This window comes from Monodon monoceros, unplaced genomic scaffold (genome assembly GCF_005190385.1).
Source record: "Monodon monoceros isolate NGI ecotype Baffin Bay Population unplaced genomic scaffold, NGI_Narwhal_1 Super_Scaffold_19, whole genome shotgun sequence".
NCBI lineage: Eukaryota > Metazoa > Chordata > Mammalia > Artiodactyla > Monodontidae > Monodon > Monodon monoceros.
In genome coordinates this window covers 12,717,814-12,734,204 of record NW_021703775.1, presented here as the reverse complement: position 1 = coordinate 12,734,204, position 16,391 = coordinate 12,717,814, and the positions used below count along the sequence as shown (strand labels likewise).

Below are 16,391 nucleotides of genomic sequence, written 5' to 3'. Positions count from 1 at the left end.
GGTTATGAGTATTGTAACAAACTCTGTGGCATCTTATGGCATTTTTGCCATGGGTCTCAGTTTCCCTGGCCTTTGAGTTATTAAGTACACTTGATGCAGGGGATGGAAACTCTTTGCAGGTCCCTGCCTGACCTATATTCCTCTCTGGGAATGGCCCCTCTGGCCACTGTGTGAATTCCATGACAACAATCTATAAGCTGAGCAGTGACTAGTCAGACTTTCTCTTTCAGGAATTTGAGACCCACTCAGGCTGGAGTCAGTCAACGGCAGGTGCGTGGACGTATATGGATGTGGACACCATGTGTGGGCCAAAGCTTGGAGGGCAGGTAACTTGAGTAAGCAGAGACCATAGGTTTAGGAGAATGTCATAAATAGAAGGAAGATGGCAGAAGTAACGGCAACACCAGAGGGCGGCCATTCCCTCCATCCCCATGACGCCCAGTGGGACCACCTACAGTGACCAAGCCCGGCCTAGAGGCAAGTCTAAACCTTATCCGGCATCTATCACATCCAGTTCCACAAATTTTGCCATCTAAGTGGGTCGGGTCCCAGGAGCAGGGACGTGAATCCAAGGCTATACCTGGCTATATCTGGAAGACATTTTTTCACGTCTTGCTTTTTTTCTTTAAAATAAATTGGGGAGGCGTTTTACCCTAGAATATATCTGTGCTTAATAAAAAGTGTTTTCCTACAATACGATGTCACGTATCCCTGTGGATTCTGAATTCCTGACTCACTAACCCTAGTTTGAGAAACAGTTTGTCAGCCTTCCAGTTTTCGTAGGTGGGAAGCATGAAGCCCAGAGACGATAAGGGCCTTTCTTCTTTGCATCTTGCGCTCAGTTTTCTACCCTGAAACGTGCGACGATGTGGTGCTTCCGGGGCTTGCAAGGAATATTTAAGAGACTGTGAATAAAGCGCTTAGCAAAGTGTCAGAAAAGCATACTAAGTGAAGAATAAATGGTTTCCCTCTCGTTATCATTCCCTGTCGCTCCTTCCTTCACCCCTTCCCACGCCGCTTTCTTCCGCCCTTAGCCTCCCTGCCAGGTGGCCCGGCTCATCCTCCGACCGGAAGCCTGGCCGCTGCCCCCGCGTCCGCGCGCACGTCCGGAACCGGGCACTCCCGCCGCGCCCGATCCGCCTCCCGGGCCGCGCCCCGCCACTCCCGGAGCCTGGCACCAGGTAAACGTGCCCGGCCCGGACCCCGCAGCCCTCCCACTCTCCCGCCCGGCCAGCCGATTCCGGGGCGGGGATTGGGGTTCCGCCCCCACGGGAGCAGGCGCCTCAGCGGCCGAGCGTCCAGCACGCGCGCGCCGGCCTCGGGTCCCCTTTCCGGGTCCTCTTCCGGTGAACGCGGCGCCCTCTCCGGGGTAATCGGTAGCGAGACTTTTGAGCTCTGGAACTTTCGCTCAACCCGGATTTCGGCGTGGCTGGATCGGCCTCCCTAACCCCTTTCTTCAGTCTCTAGTTCGGGCGCTGCGACTTGGAGGAACCTGGGAGGGTTGAGGGTTCCCGATGCTTTGCACTTTGGGTAAGATTTCTGCAATTCTCAGAGAGCCCCGACACTGAGAAGTCTGCGGGGTTTTCAGAGGCTGGGAGTGGAGGCTTATCCCTAAGACCTTATCAAAACCGTCTTGGCCCAAGACCAGGCCAGTCGTTGGACTGGTGCCCAGTGACCTTGGAGAGGCCGGCGCCTGCCGTGGGCCTGCCGGGGCCTCCACCCCAGGGGCCGCAGTCCGAGGTCAGCGATCGGCTGCCAGGGGTTCGGCCGCAGAGGTTTAAGTCTTCCCCATGGCCTCACCCCTGCTCAGAAATCTCTTCGCCTCCTGGAGGAACCCTTCTTGAAACGTTTCCTTGTCTTGCGGCGCTCTCTTGTTTCCCTTGCTTTTCATCCAGATTATTGGTCAGAGTTTTTCTGACCTGTCTCCACTCTGGAATAGGGCCCAGCGGAGTCACAGGGGCAAATTATAAAATCAATCGTGCGCCAGAGGTCACTTAGGTCAGTCCCCGTCGGATGCTTGGAGCCCCCATACAGCCCGCATACAGCAGTCCAACCAGAGTGCCTGATTTTTTTCGTCAGCTTCTCCACGTCCTGTGGCAGCGGCTTCTACTTCAGGGCTTCTGTCTCCAGTTTACCTTACACTGAACCCAGTAGTGTACAGTGCATGTAGCTTTGCCGTGTTGGCCTCAGAAGGCTGCCCCTTGGGGCCTTTGGATAGAACAGCGGCGGCGGCCCTTCCTGGTGCAGACAGCCGCCCGTGTGCCTATCAGTCCACTTCTTCCCACTGACCTGTGCAGAGCCCGGCCTCAGGCCCTCTCCGCTGTTCCTGAGCCAGGTGGAGCCGGGAACAGAGACCAGCGCCCCAGGAAAGTGCATTCCACAGATATTTTCTTTTGCGCTTCTCTGTAGCTCTGACTGCCCTCATGCTTGCCACAGCTTCTCTGGCAGCCCAGTTGTCTTCTTGCCTTTAATCTGACCCCGGGAAGTGGCCAGACACGATCACCCTCCCGTTACTCCAGGGTCTTGGGTAGTATGCATTGGCTTTAACCCTTGCCACAGAGTTACAGAAATTACTCTTTTGCTTGAAGGCACTGCTAGCCCTGTGCCCTCCCACCCTGTTGTGGTTTGTGAGACACTGGGCCTTCTTTGCGTATTCCCTGCGGTTGGCTTTTGGAGTTGCCTGACTTCATTTCTGTGCCGTGCACCCCTATACAAGGTGATATGTCCCAGTTTGCCTGAGACGGTTCTGGTTTATCCCCATTGTCCCAGCGTAATTATTAATAACGTCCACTTTCACTTTCAAAAGATTCATGATTTGGACAATTCAACTTGTCTCTGCCTCTCAAAGTTGGATGCATTCGTGTTCGTAGGCTTGGGAGTGGCACAGGGCAGCCCATGTAGGACTTGCTCTGGGCTCAGATGTGTCAGAGTCACAGTCTAGGGAACCAGAATTCCTCCAGGTCAATGCTAGCTCATTCCCTTGCTCATAGGTGGAAGGCTTCAGGTGGCTTTGTCCCCAGAGGGCAGCGGTTCCCCTCCGGCCCTGGCACAGAAGTAAGTCCAAGCTGGTACCCAGAGGTGTTGTGGGGATTTATAATCAGAATTCACAGCCGTGATCCAGAGAAAGGTGTTCCGAGCTCAAGCCTAGCGGCTTAACGTGGTTCTCGGCTCCTGGGAACCTAACCGATGTGAAGTGTGACCAGAGTTAGGCCTGGGGTGCCCTTGGACCCTATCCCCTTCCATGCTAATCAGAGTTCTGCATCCAGACAGGACCAGTTAGCCGGGCCAGATGATAGAGCAGCATATCAGCACTTCTAACTACTTTAGGATCAGACTGAGAGGTAGGGCACTGGTTTTCACCTGGGATGACTAACCGTACTGGTTTTCCTGGGACTGAGGGGTTTCCTGGGACTTGGGGCTTTCAGTTTTAAAACTAGGGAAGTCCCGGGCAAACTGGGATGGGTTGGCCACCCTATTCTTCATCCTTGCTGCATATTAGACCCACCCAAGGAGCCTCATGTAGAGATTTCAATTTAATTGATCCAGGTAGAGTCCCAAGTAGGGGTATTTTTTTTAAACACTCCCAAGCTGATTGCAACAAACTACCAGAGTGGAGAACCATTAGGTTATAGGCAGCATTGCTAAAAATCCATTGAAGGTGATGATTATTTTTCTAGCAGAAGTAGATACATCTCTCAAAAGGGAGTATAATCAAGTGTGTCATCCTCTCCTTATCGAGAGGGGTATCAAAATGGCACTTGCCTTATTTTTATTCCTTCTCCCCGCCCCAAGGACTTCTTCCTCATCAGTGAGGACCAAGTGTTCTCCTTTCCCAGAATGCTCCAGTACCCCCTCTCCCGTGGCAGTAGGTCAGTAGAATTACCTCATTTTGATTGGAGAGGTCAGGATTTGCACAGTCTCAGGTGAAGCTGGCCTGAGATTTCACAGAGCTCCAGCCTCCCAGTCTGGATGATGGCCCAGGGGCTAGCCGAAGGGGCTGGGTGTACTTCAGCATCATCCCATGGGGTACTGAGCTTGGAGATCAAGTGTCTCTGGGACTGTTCCCTCTGCAGGCCTCCAGGATCATGTGGTACGTCAGTACTCGAGGGATGGCCCCACGGGTTGACTTTGAAGGGGCCCTTTTCTCTGGCTATGCTCCGGATGGGGGCCTCTACATGCCCGAGAAGCTGCCTCAGCTGGACAGAGACACCCTGCGTCAGTGGAGTGTGGTCTCCTACCCCAGCCTGGTGAAGGAGCTGTGTAGCCTCTTCATTGGCCCCGAGCTCATTCCAAGAGATGACTTAAATGGTGAGCAGACCCTGCCTTTCTACTCTCCCATCTCACTCTTCTGCCAGCCCAGCCCACCATGGAGTTGCAAATCCATCATTTAACCCCTAGGAGGTCCCTAGCCACATTTCTGAAACTTTGGAGTTTTTTCCAGACTCTGGAATCCCAGAATTGGAAATATCCCCAAAGGGTTAATTCATTCCAGCTCCCACCTCCAGTGAGATGAATGCCAAAGTGACCTGTGGAGATTTTTTTTTTTTTTTTTGCTTATTTTTAAAAAACCCTTTCAAGGGATTTCGCTATTGTCCTGAGATGCTTGAATGTGGGGTATTTCCTTCCTGTATATAAAACACCCAGACCCTCAGATTGCTGTTTTATCTCCTTTAATGGTAATTCCAGAAGGGACTTTGAGAGTGTTCTGGTCCAGCTCATTTCAGACTGTTATGTGCCTACAGATGCTCTGTGGGAATATCTTTAAAATGCAGATTCTGATTCAGTAGGTCTAGGGTGGGCCTGAGAATCCTACATTCCTATCAAATGTCCAGATGATAATAGTGCTGCTGGTCTGTGGACCAAATGTAATGGTGAGAGTTTGGGGCTGAGAAGAAGAGGACTCAAAATGTAGTTCGATGACCCGCACTGATGTACATATTAGAATATTAGAATTCTCAGACTTCTCTGACCTAGAGACCCCAAACCTGCATTTTAAGATCCCAGGTGATTGGTTCACTAATTAAAGTTTCAGAAACACTACTCTAGATGACCTTAGCCTTAGGTAGGATTCTAAGTAAACCATCTCAAGGTTCTGGCATCACAGATGTGAGATTAAGTAATGCAAAAACAAACAAATAAGTCTCTGTCTTTAGGAAGGAAAATTAGAAGAGATGAGACATTTGCTTTGTTTCTTATGCAATTGTTTAATTGAATCTCATTGGAATACATGCACACAAGAAATCCAAATGATGAAGAAATTTATAAAGTGAAAACTGAAAGTCTTACAGCACCAATTCTGGTCTCTGGGGCCATCACTATGAGGAATCCATGAACAGTTTAGTTCATGCCTTTTCAGACATTTTTCCTAGGATTAAACAATTATATTCATACACAGTATCTTTTATGATGAAAACTTCCGGTCTTTTTATCTGGTAACAAGGGAAAGAAACTTCAAATGTAAAAGTGTAAAGAGACTGAGAGAGTGAACTTGAGGGACAAGAGAATGGCCTTTAATCACCGTCCAGCGTCCCCTCTCTCCCCTCGCAGATCTGATCGACCGAGCCTTCAGCAGATTCCGACACAAAGAGGTGGTCCATCTATCCAGACTGAGGAATGGGCTGAACGTGCTGGAGCTGTGGCATGGGGTCACCTACGCGTTTAAGGACCTGTCCCTGTGCTGTGCAACACAGTTCCTGCAGTACTTCCTGGAGAAGAGGAAGAAGCACATCACCGTGGTTGTAGGTGTGCATCATGGCCGTGTGCCCTGGAGCCCTACAGTGCCCCAGCTTGCCGGGGTCCACCCGCAGGATGCCCTCCACTGATGTCTCTCGGGGAGTGTGTTATTGGTTCTTCCAGAGCAGGGTTCTTTTTCTTAAATTGAAGTATGGTTGATTTACAGTACTCTGTGTGTGTGTGTGTGTGTGTGTGTGTGTGTACAGCACAGTGGTTCAGTTATACGTTAACTATCTATCTATCTATCTATCTATTCTTTTTCAGATTCTTTTCCCTTATAGGTTATTACAAAATACTGAGGACAGTTCCCTGGGCTCTACAGTAGGTCCTTGTTGGTTATCTATTTTATGTATAATAATGTGTATATGGTAATCCCAACCTCCTAATTTATAGAGCACGGTTCTTAAACTTTTCTTGTGCCACAGACCCTTTTGACAGTCTGGTGGAGGCTGTGGAACCTTCTTAGAATAATATTTTAAATACATAAAATACACAGAAGATATGGCGCCAAGCTCACAGATGCCCTGATTTCTATCCGTGGATCCCTTGGAGGTTCAAGGACCCCAGATTAAGTACTGGGTTCCTACCCTCCTGGATATTGCCTCACTTGGCGACAGTGCTTTAGGGGCCATTGCTTTCCTTCTCCATCTCCCTCGTCCTAAAGAGGAGGGTTCCTCCTTCTTCCCATCCAGGAACTTCTGGGGACACAGGGAGTGCTGCTATCGAGAGTGTTCAGGGGGCAGAGAACGTGGACATCATTGTTCTGCTGCCCAAAGGTCGCTGCACAAAGATTCAGGAGCTCCAGATGACGACAGTGCTGAGAGAGAATGTCCACGTGTTTGGAGGTGAGTGCTGGGACAGAGGCTCCGGGGACAGCATGGCTTTGCCTCGAGTGGTCTGTTTTGGGAGACTAGAAAACTAGTCAATTGACTAGCTGACCATCCTTCCTCCTCTCCTTTCTCTCTCCTTCCCTTCCTTCATCAGTCATATTTAGAGGTTGGTGTATGCCTTGGCTTAGCTCTGAGCAGGCTCGTGGCTACACAGTTTCAGAAACTACTGGAGGTGACAGGTGCATAAGCCAATACTGACAGTACAACCGAGGAAGTGCAAGTTGAAAACCATACCCCATAGAATGCCACTTCCCTGCACGTTCACCCTGCTGGTGCCATATCTACAGGCAACTACCCAGAGTCATAGCCTGAGCCAACTGACTTGGGTTCTGTCCCAGGGCACTGAAGTTCAGATGGCAAAAACATGTTTAATAATTATTTTTAAGAGAATGTGCCGTTGCATGTTGGCAGCTCATGCCCTCCCTTGCAGTGTTGAATCAACTAAGCTATGCACTTGGTTAGCAGGTCTAAGTATTTAAAATAAGAAGCTACTCAGTGGGACCCATCGCTAGTGACCCCCCTTCCTGAGCCACATCACGAATCGTAGCGTTTGTGTTTGCAGAGAGGCAAAAAGCCATCTCCTTAATGTCTGGCCATCTGTTCTGAGTGCATTTAATCATTACGGAGTTCAAGAGTGTAGGAAGGCGGGATGGGTTTGAGTGGAGCCATACTTTTTATTTCTACCTCTGACACCCTACTACACCCCAGGTAGCCCCAAGGAAGGGGTTGGAATATGAGCAGTAGGGGTCTTGGTGAGGTTTTGTGCACTGTGGCCTTGGGCAAGCTGTCCAGGTGGCCTGGCTTGGTTTGGTCACTCACCTGGCAGGACAGCAAATGTGGTGGCAGAAAACCTTCCTTCTATAACTGGCCTGGCCTCCTGTTATAATCCCATAGATGATGTTTTTATATAACACCAATTTTGTCAAGGACCAAAAGAACATTGAGAACGAACCTTACCCATGGGAGTAGCATGAATATTCTTTGTCTATTTGTTCAAGAGCAAACAAAAAGCCCCTTCTGCTCTTTTCTTTAGCAAGCACATACGCATTCCACTGAAAAGTTTATGGTTTAGCTGAGGCGGGTGTTGGCAAAAATCTTACACATTAGCCTTAGAAATGAATTACCCATATCTGGCTGCATTTTCCTGCAGTCATGGCAAGATTTTAATGTACAAGGTTCAGGTTCCTGAGTGTCCCTGTTTCACCCTAAGCACCAAAATTGCTATTTATGAATCTAGGACTGTCTTTACCTAGAATCAAAGCAGAGAAGAGCTTTTTGTACCTCTAATCTGCACCTACGCCCTTCTCTCCTTGTACACAGATGTTGGAAGGCTTTGACCTAAGGGCATGTGTAGAAGCACCATTCCTGACCACGGGCTGGAGAATGGTGCACATTTGAAAAATAGTGGCAGGGACTTCCCTGGTGGTCCAGTGGTTAAGACTCCGCGCTTGCAGCACAGGTGGCGTGGGTTCGACCCTGGCTGTGGAACTAAGATCCCGCATGCTGTGTGGCATGGCCAGAAAATTTTAAAAAGGAGAAAGAAAGAAAGGAAAGAAAGAAAAGAAAAATAGTGGCAGACACGTGGATGGTGATGAACACAGTATGTCATCAATGTGCTATTGCCTGAGGCAAAGGGCATCTCTGTTTCATACGCGTTCTGCGCGTCAAGAAAATAAGGCAGGAGCCTTTAAAGGAATTAGTTTTTGTTTCTAAAACAGGACTGTTCAAACTCTTCCCTTCCTTTCTGGAATCTTCCGATTTGGTTTCCAGGAGGACGTGTGTTAGTTCGGGAGCTAACGGTGGGCATGTGTTTTCTGTTGGGCTGGTGAGCTCAGGGAGTAGAGATGGGCCACCTGGATTGTTGTGTGTTGGACACTAATGTTTTCTAAAGTCATGCATTTCCATATACATTGTATACTTGGTTCTCCTTAAGCACAGGATAATCAGCAAGGGCTAGTTATATATTACTTGGGATGTTTTTGGTTGGAAGTAACAGAAAATCTAACTCAGACTGGCTTGAACAGGGATACTTTTCAGCTCATGTCCCTGGAAGTCTAGAGGTGGGATAGGCTCCCGACTGGCTGGTTCACTGGAGCCAGGTTCTCTGCTCCACCTTCCATTCAGCCTCATTCCTCTTGTGGTATATGATGGTTACTGAAGGTAACCAAGTCTCTCTTCCTGTGGCTCTCTCTTAAAAACAGTGAATCTTTTCCTAGCACCCCAGCAAATATCCCCCCCGTACATGGATCTGGAGTCAGTCCTGCAGCCTCATTACTGCTACACGATGAAGGGTGGAATGAATAGTAACCTCAGTGCCGGCCTTCCCTGGTGGCGCAGTGGTTAAGAATCCGCCTGCCGGTGCAGGGGACACGGGTTCGAGCCCTGGTCCCGGAAGATCCCACATGCCGTGGAGCAACTAAGCCCGTGCGCCACAACTACTGAGCCTGTGCTCTAGAGCCCGCGAGCCACAACTACTGAGCCCGCGTGCCACAAGCCCGAGCACCTAGAGCCCGTGCTCCGCAACAAGAGAAGCCACCGCGATGAGAAGCCCGCGCGCCGCAATGAAGAGTAACCCCCGCTCGCCGCAACAAATAAAGCCTGCGCATCAACAAAGACCTGACTCCGCCATAAATAAATAAATAAACAAATTTATTTTAAAAAATAAATAAATAACCTCGGTGCCTACTCTGGCATTTCCCCTGATAATCTTCCCCCGCTGTCCTCCAAGCTTGGACCCAGTGGAGAAACAGACCCAGGTTTCAGATAAGAGAACAATATTGGCTTGATTGCTGGTTGGGCTGGGTTGAGGGATGCAACTTGGACTAGGGACCCACGTGGGAAGAGCGACTCTTTCCCTCCAGCCCCTGATGGAGGACGGTGAAGTAAAGCCCAGCCTCTCACCATCTCACAATCTGATAGACCATCCCCAGAGACTGGGGAAGAGGGCATGGAATACAAAGAGGAATTCTCCCCCTAATATCCCAGAAAGCTGACATTTTCTTTCGTTTTAGATAACGATAGAAACGTTGGAAATGTGACCCCAAGGATATGAGACATGGTTTGAGTGAAGGTCCCAGCAGGATGGTCTCAGCCTAGGAGTACATGCTGACCTTCTGGGCACGTGCTGGCCCCCGGGGGGTTCTTCATGATAACTCCCTCTCCTCTCTCCTCTGGCAGCGGAGGGGAGCAGCGATGAGCTGGACGAGCCCATCAAGGCCGTGTTTGCCGACGTGGCCTTTGTCAAGGAGCACAGTCTGATGAGTCTGAATTCCATCAACTGGTCCCGGGTCCTCGTGCAAATGGCCCACCACTTCTTCGCTTATTTCCGGTGTGCACCAACCTTAGACTTGCACCCACCGCCCCCCGTGGAGGTGGTTGTACCTTCGGGGGGTGCCGGTAGCCTCGCAGGTAAGGAGACCCCTGAGTGGAAATGGGCTTTCCAGAAAAACGCCTGTGGTCCCCGTCCTCCTAGCTGCACTTCGGTTGAGGATAAAGGTTGGGTCCTAAGTGATGGGAAATGACACACAAGAAGCTTCCAGAAAACTTGCCCCAACTCCCTGGGGGTGACATCCTGGCCTCTTGCCACAGGGGAAGGAGGATGGGTTAACCCCGAGGTGCTCCGGCTGCCTGATCTGATGTGTTTGCTCAGCAGAACGTGGGGAGACCATGTCAAGGTTCAGCCGCTGGCCCGGCTGGCAGTGCCCTCTGCCAGGAGTGTGGACTTTCCTCCCAGCTCCAGCCAGCTGCCCTCTCTGAAGATAAGGGCTTGCCTGGCACGGCGTGTTTTCCCTGGAGACCGTGTGATGTGGAAAGAGTCCTGGACTTAGGCTTCTGTGCCAGTTCTGTCCTTTACTAGCTAAACGTCTTGTCTCTTAGATTCAGCTCCTCAGCTATCAAAGATTGGAACGCTTATCATATCTCTCAGGATGACCACGGAGCAGAAATAAGATTCTTTATGCGTGTCTGTGGACTTTATGAGGGTCAAGAGCTATAGAGCTACGTGGCATTCAAATCGTTTCCTATGATAATACTTAACGTTTATCAAGCACTGACTGTGCATCAGGTACTGCTCTAAATGCTTCTCTCGTATTAACTCCTTAAATCCTCACATGCGCCTATGAGGGGGACGACACTATTATTTCCATTTTATAACGAGGAAGCTGAGGCACAGAGAAGTTGGTCAGCCTGCCCCTGGTTACACAGCAGTCAGTCCCAGAGCCAGGATGGCAGCCCAGGCAGGCTGGCTCCAGAGCCTGAATCCTCACCAGCATGCAAGGCTGCCTCCTGATTGGCATGACTTTTTTTCTGATGGTTCTGTTAGTGGCATCGCTTCTGATGGGCGTCCAGGACAGCTTAGGTGAGACCATGAAAGCATCTTAGCGGTCAGGAGTCTTCCTGACTTCAGCTAACACAGGGATGGAAAGAACGGCAGGCTGGCTGTTAGACCAGGATGGCTCAGCCTTCTTCCCCATCCATGGCTGCCCATTTGCATCACCCTCCAGGGAGTGATGCCACCTGCGCACGTCCCGGTATCTGCCACAGTGCCTGGCACAAAAGCAGTGTTTGCAGAGGCGACTCCGATCTAGCCCTGCTCCATCAGGAACTAGCTGCTTGACCTTAAGCCCCTGGACCCCTTGAGCCTCCGTCGCTCCTCTGTCACACGAGGATATCATGATGTTTACTGAGGATCACGTGAAATAAGACTGTGAATGTGCTTTGCAAAATTAAGAGTGATGTTGGGTGGTGTGGTTATCCTTAACTCCTTTTACCTGCTCATCAGAGATAAGCCATTCATGGCGGTAGGAACCTTCCCCCAAACTACGTTGCCTTTCTGGGCTTTCCATCTTTCAGGGTGAGGAATTCCTTGTTTGTTCCATGCCAATAGACACCGCTATTGGGGTAGACTGAGGCTGCTGCTCTGTGCCCTCTCAGTCCCTTTCCAGGGGACGCAGTCTGAGGGCGCTGGTTCTAGGAGACTGAGTCAGGGGACTCAGCATGTGCTCTAGACTTAGACAGACCTAGTTCAAATCCTTAGTCTGCCACTTAGCAGGCTTTGGATGGGTCATTTCAACTTCTCAGAACCTCCGTTTTCTCTTCTGCAAATGGTGGCAAGCATGTGTCAGTACCTGCTTGGGGGAAGGGTTTGGCACGGGAACAGTGTCAGGGCACAGTCACCTTCTCCTACTCTTTCCTTCTTTTTTTTGTCACAGCTTCATTGCTCTATGATTCACGTATCATACAATTCACCCACTTAAAGTATATAACTTAATAGTTTTTAGTATACACAGATTTGTGTGGCCATCACCAGTTTTAGAACATTTTCCTCACCCTAAAAGGAAGTCCTGTTCCTTTAGCAATCATTCCCCATTTCCCCTCATCCCTCCCAGCTTTAGGCAGCCACTAATCTATTTCGTCTCTACAGATTTTCCTATTCTGGACATTTTATATAAATAGAATCATCCAATATCTGACCTTCCTTCACTTAGTGTAATGTTTTCAAGGCTCATCTATGTTGTAGCATGTATCAGTACTTTATTCCTTTTTATGGCTGAATACTATTCTGTTGTATAGCTATACCACATTGTGTTTATGCATTTATCAGTTAATGCACATTTGGATTGTTTCCATCTTTTAGTCGTTATGAATAATGCTGCTATGAACATTTGTGCTTAGGACCTGCTTTCAGTTGAGTATATATAAACTAGGAGTGGATTTCTGAGTCATATTGGAACTCTGCTTAACTTTTTGAGAAACTGCTGGACTGTTTTCTGAAGTGGCTGCACCATTTTACATTCCAGCCAACAGTGTATGGGGGGGGGGGTTCCAGTTTCTCCACATCCTGACCAAGACTTGTTATTATCTATCATTTTGATTCTAGCCATCCTAGTGGGTATGAAGTGGTATGTCATTGGGGTTTTGGTTTGTGTTTTCCTGATGACTAATGATGTTGCGTATCTTTTCATGTGTTCATTGGCTATTTGTATATCTTCTTTGGAGAAATATGTACTCAAGTCCTTTGCCTATTTTTTAATTGGGTTATTTTTATTGTTGGGTTGTAAGAAATCTTTATATATTCTGGCTTCAAGTCCTATATCAGATATATGATTTGCAAATAGTTTTTCCTATTCTGTGGGTTGTCTTTTCATTTTCTTGATAGTCTCCTTTGAAGCACAAAAGTTTCCAAAAGCACAAAATCTTCTTAATTTTGATGAAGTCCAATTTATCTACTTTTTTTCTTTTGTTGTTTGTGCTTTTGGTGTTGTGTCTAAGAAACCATTGTTCTCCTCTCTTAAGCTGGGTTCATCGCTCAGAAAATGGGCCTGCCCATCCACCTGGTCGCGGCAGTGAACTACAATGACATCATCCACAGGACCATCCAGCGGGGAGACTTCTCTCTGTCTGAGGCCGTCAAACCAACCTTGGCATCAGCTATGGACATTCAGGTGGGGCCTGTGAGGCGATGTGCAGGTCTGACCCAGGTGCTGGTTGGGTGGAGGTGGACAAGGGCTGAGGTCAGCGTGACCCTCGGGACCCTGCCTTTCTGCCCAGGTGCCGTACAACATGGAGAGGATCTTCTGGCTGCTATCTGGCTCTGACAGCCAGGTGACAAGAGCCCTCATGGAGCAGTTTGAAAGGACCCGAAGTGTGAGTCTACCCAAGGAATTGCACAGCAAGGTCAGTTACCACCCATACACCATGGAGAAGGGGATGCTTGTTTCTTGAGTACCTACGATGAGCCTGGCACATCTGCAGTCACGTCATGTGGATTTCTTTGTTGAATGAGGAGAGGCAGTAGAGGTTATTGGTTTAGAGTCAGGTGGGGCTTAACTCCAAGCCAGCTGTGAGACCTTGGACCAGTTTCTTAAATTCCGTGCTTCAATTTCCTCATCTATAAAATGGGGATAAAGAGAATGCCTGCCTCATAGCATTGTTGAATTTTAAGTCAAATAATACCCATGAAGAACTTTGTATACTGCCTGGCAATATAGGGCTTAATATATTAACTGTTGTTTTTATTTATTATTGTTGATTTCCAATAATAACTGGAAGCCACTTTTCCCATCCAGTATGAGCAGAGACTATTGCTCTATTAGCTTTTTTTAAAAAAAAAAAAAAAGAAAGAAGGAGAAATTTTATCTCCTCAGATGGATAGGAGCCTAGGGAGGGATTGCTTTTATTTTAAGGTAACCTGGCGATGAAAACTTATTTAATATAAAAAAAGAATTTCATATGTTGAATTTGCTTTTAATTTTCTCTGCCACATTCCCACCAAATCGTCATCCAGACTGTGTATATCTCCAGTGCCTAGGACCTCACTACCTCACATCAGCTCTAATCATTATGAAGTTCTTTATATCAAGCTAGAACCTGTTACTTCTTAGCTTGTGCACTGGTGAGCCATCTGATTCCCATACTTGAAGAGAATCTTCGTTTACCTGCTAAGCCCTCCTTTAGCTGTCCCTTACATGACGTAATTTTCAGTGGTCAATGCCCATCTTAAAGGGTTGTCTCCAGAACTAGATACACCCACACAGACTGGAGTGGAATTTCTGTCTTCTGGAATCTGTGCTTCTTTTGATGCAACCTGTCTTAATTAGTTTGGACTGCTATAACAAAGTACCACAGACTAGTGGTTTAGAAACAACACAAATGTACTTCTCACAGTTCTGGAGACTGGAGGACTGAGGTCAGGGTGCCGTGGTTGAGTTCTGGTGAGGGTCCTCTTCTGGGTTGCAGTTGGCTGCCTTCTCATATGTGGAAGGAGATTTAGCTAGCCCTCTGACCTCTTCTTATAAAGACGCTAATCCCATTCATGAGGGCTCCACCCTCATGACCTAATTACCTCCCAAAGGCCCCACCTCCAAATACCATCATATTGGGATTAGGGCTTCAACATATAAACTTGGGAGGGACACAAACATTCAGACCATAACACAACCAAAGTTCAACTTATTTAATGGTTTGTATTGACACCCACAATCCTTCTCCTCATGTAAATGAGATGCTCCATGAAGACAGACACCATATCCCCCAATTCTTCATTCTTTCCCCCGCTGTACACATAGAAGATATTCCAACTGCTGGAACAGCATTCATTCATTCATTCATTCACTCATTCATATTACATATTGACCATGAGTCAGGAGCTATGCTTGGTGCTGGAGATACAAAGATAAATAAAACACATGCATTGTCTTCTGTGAACCCTAATGGGTCAGGAAGGTATCTAAACAATTTATAATACCCTCTGGTCTCTATTGGTTGCAGTTGAGTATATGCAGGGTTTTTGGCACATTGTAAGCATGCAGTGAATTTTCAGAGAATGATCAAATAAACCATCTACACCAAGGGAGCACTGAGAAGGAAGCCTTCCTCTGTCTAAAGGTAGTGGGGAGTTTTCCTAAAGGAGGTGCCACAAGAGCTGGGTGGGAACTGACAGGAAGCTATTCTCACATCCACAGGAAGGGGGCGTGCCAACAACAAAGCAGCAGGAATGCTTGAGTGCCCTTACCCTGTGTTCTGTCCCGTTGTTGAACAAGACTACATACACTAATTTGCTGATTCATGAGCCAAATTCTAACTAAATGTGTTGACCTGAAACTCAAAGACATCCTTCCCCTAACTTGAGTGAATCCAGTTAAAACTGGGAAACGTGGGAAACCAGATTTTTCTCTGAGCTGAATCTGAGCCATTCAATCTGAACGTTTCATTCGAGTTTCTGGTGCATATCTAGCTATGTTACGTGGCGGGAATTTTCTCCCCTTTTCCCCCACTTCCCCTCAGCCCTGATTCCCACCCCTCTGACCCTGAAACCTGTCAGCTTTCAGAGGCAGTAATTTCTCAGTCAGTGTCAGACGAGGCCATCACCCAGACCATGGGCCGCTGCTGGGAAGAGAACCAGTACTTGCTGTGCCCTCACTCGGCCGTGGCTGTGAGCTACCATTACCAGCAGGTGGACAGGAGGCAGCCCAGGTACAGGTGGTGGGTGCCTGTGTGTCGGGGGGACCCTTGGCTTTCAGGGGCCCTCCTCTTCCCCAAGCAGGGGAGAGAGGAATGTGAACAAATGGACTTTTTTTTTTTTGGCTGCCCCTTGCTGCACGCGGGATCTTAGTTCCCTGACCAGGGATGGAACCCATGCCCCCCTGCAGTGGAAGCACAGAGTCTTAACCACTGGACCGCCAGGGAAGTCCCACAGATGGCTTTTATGAGCATGATGGGTGCTGCGTGGAACTGTGTCTTGAGACTGTGATCCTGGAAGGGGGAGCTGGGCCTCCAACAAGGAGGAGCAATTTGCTTGCAGAGATAAGTTCAAGGGACCAAACATGTCTTTTTCTCTCTCTCTTTCTCTGCACCCTACCTCTCCCCTTCCCCTGTTCCTTCTTCTCCCTCCTGGCCTTCGTTCTGTACCTGTCCCTCTGTCTTCTGTCTTCCGCCCCCTGTTCCCACCTGCCCTGCCTCCGCAGCCCTCCCCGCTGTTGTCTGGCTCCCGCCTCCGCAGCCAAGTTCCCGGAGGCCGTGCTGGCTGCTGGGCTGACCCCGGAGACTCCCGCGGAGATCCTCGCCCTGGAGCACAAGGAGGCGCGCTGTACCCCGATGCGGAAGGGTGACGACTGGACACGGATGCTTCGGGGCCTGATTGAGGACCTGAGCCGGCAGCGGCAGGGGCGCTTCCGGAACGCGCCGGCATAGCCAGGCTGGAGCTGGCTTCCTTTAGGCTTCGGACCCTGGGAGGTGTCCCCTCTGAGCTGCCTGGTGCACCTTCTCTCC

At 48.9% G+C, this 16,391-nt stretch overlaps 1 protein-coding gene across 2 annotated transcripts in view; it reads left to right on the top strand.

The window, feature by feature from the left end:
- The first annotated feature begins 1,103 nt into the window (after positions 1 to 1,103).
- Positions 1,104 to 16,391, top strand: part of THNSL2 (threonine synthase like 2) — a 17,442-nt gene continuing 2,154 nt past the window's right edge. Inside the window, exons 1-9 of one of the 2 annotated variants that reach the window (XM_029232405.1) lie at positions 1,104 to 1,181; positions 4,074 to 4,308; positions 5,548 to 5,742; positions 6,426 to 6,578; positions 9,801 to 10,031; positions 12,918 to 13,066; positions 13,173 to 13,298; positions 15,445 to 15,596; positions 16,088 to 16,355. In XM_029232405.1, the coding sequence (XP_029088238.1) occupies positions 4,086 to 4,308; positions 5,548 to 5,742; positions 6,426 to 6,578; positions 9,801 to 10,031; positions 12,918 to 13,066; positions 13,173 to 13,298; positions 15,445 to 15,596; positions 16,088 to 16,313 (1,455 nt within the window). In that variant the 5' untranslated portion in view covers positions 1,104 to 1,181; positions 4,074 to 4,085 and the 3' untranslated portion in view covers positions 16,314 to 16,355. Of the gene's footprint in view, positions 1,182 to 1,364; positions 1,531 to 4,073; positions 4,309 to 5,547; positions 5,743 to 6,425; positions 6,579 to 9,800; positions 10,032 to 12,917; positions 13,067 to 13,172; positions 13,299 to 15,444; positions 15,597 to 16,087; positions 16,356 to 16,391 lie in introns of those variants that run through there. The other variant, XM_029232406.1, reaches the window with a different exon arrangement.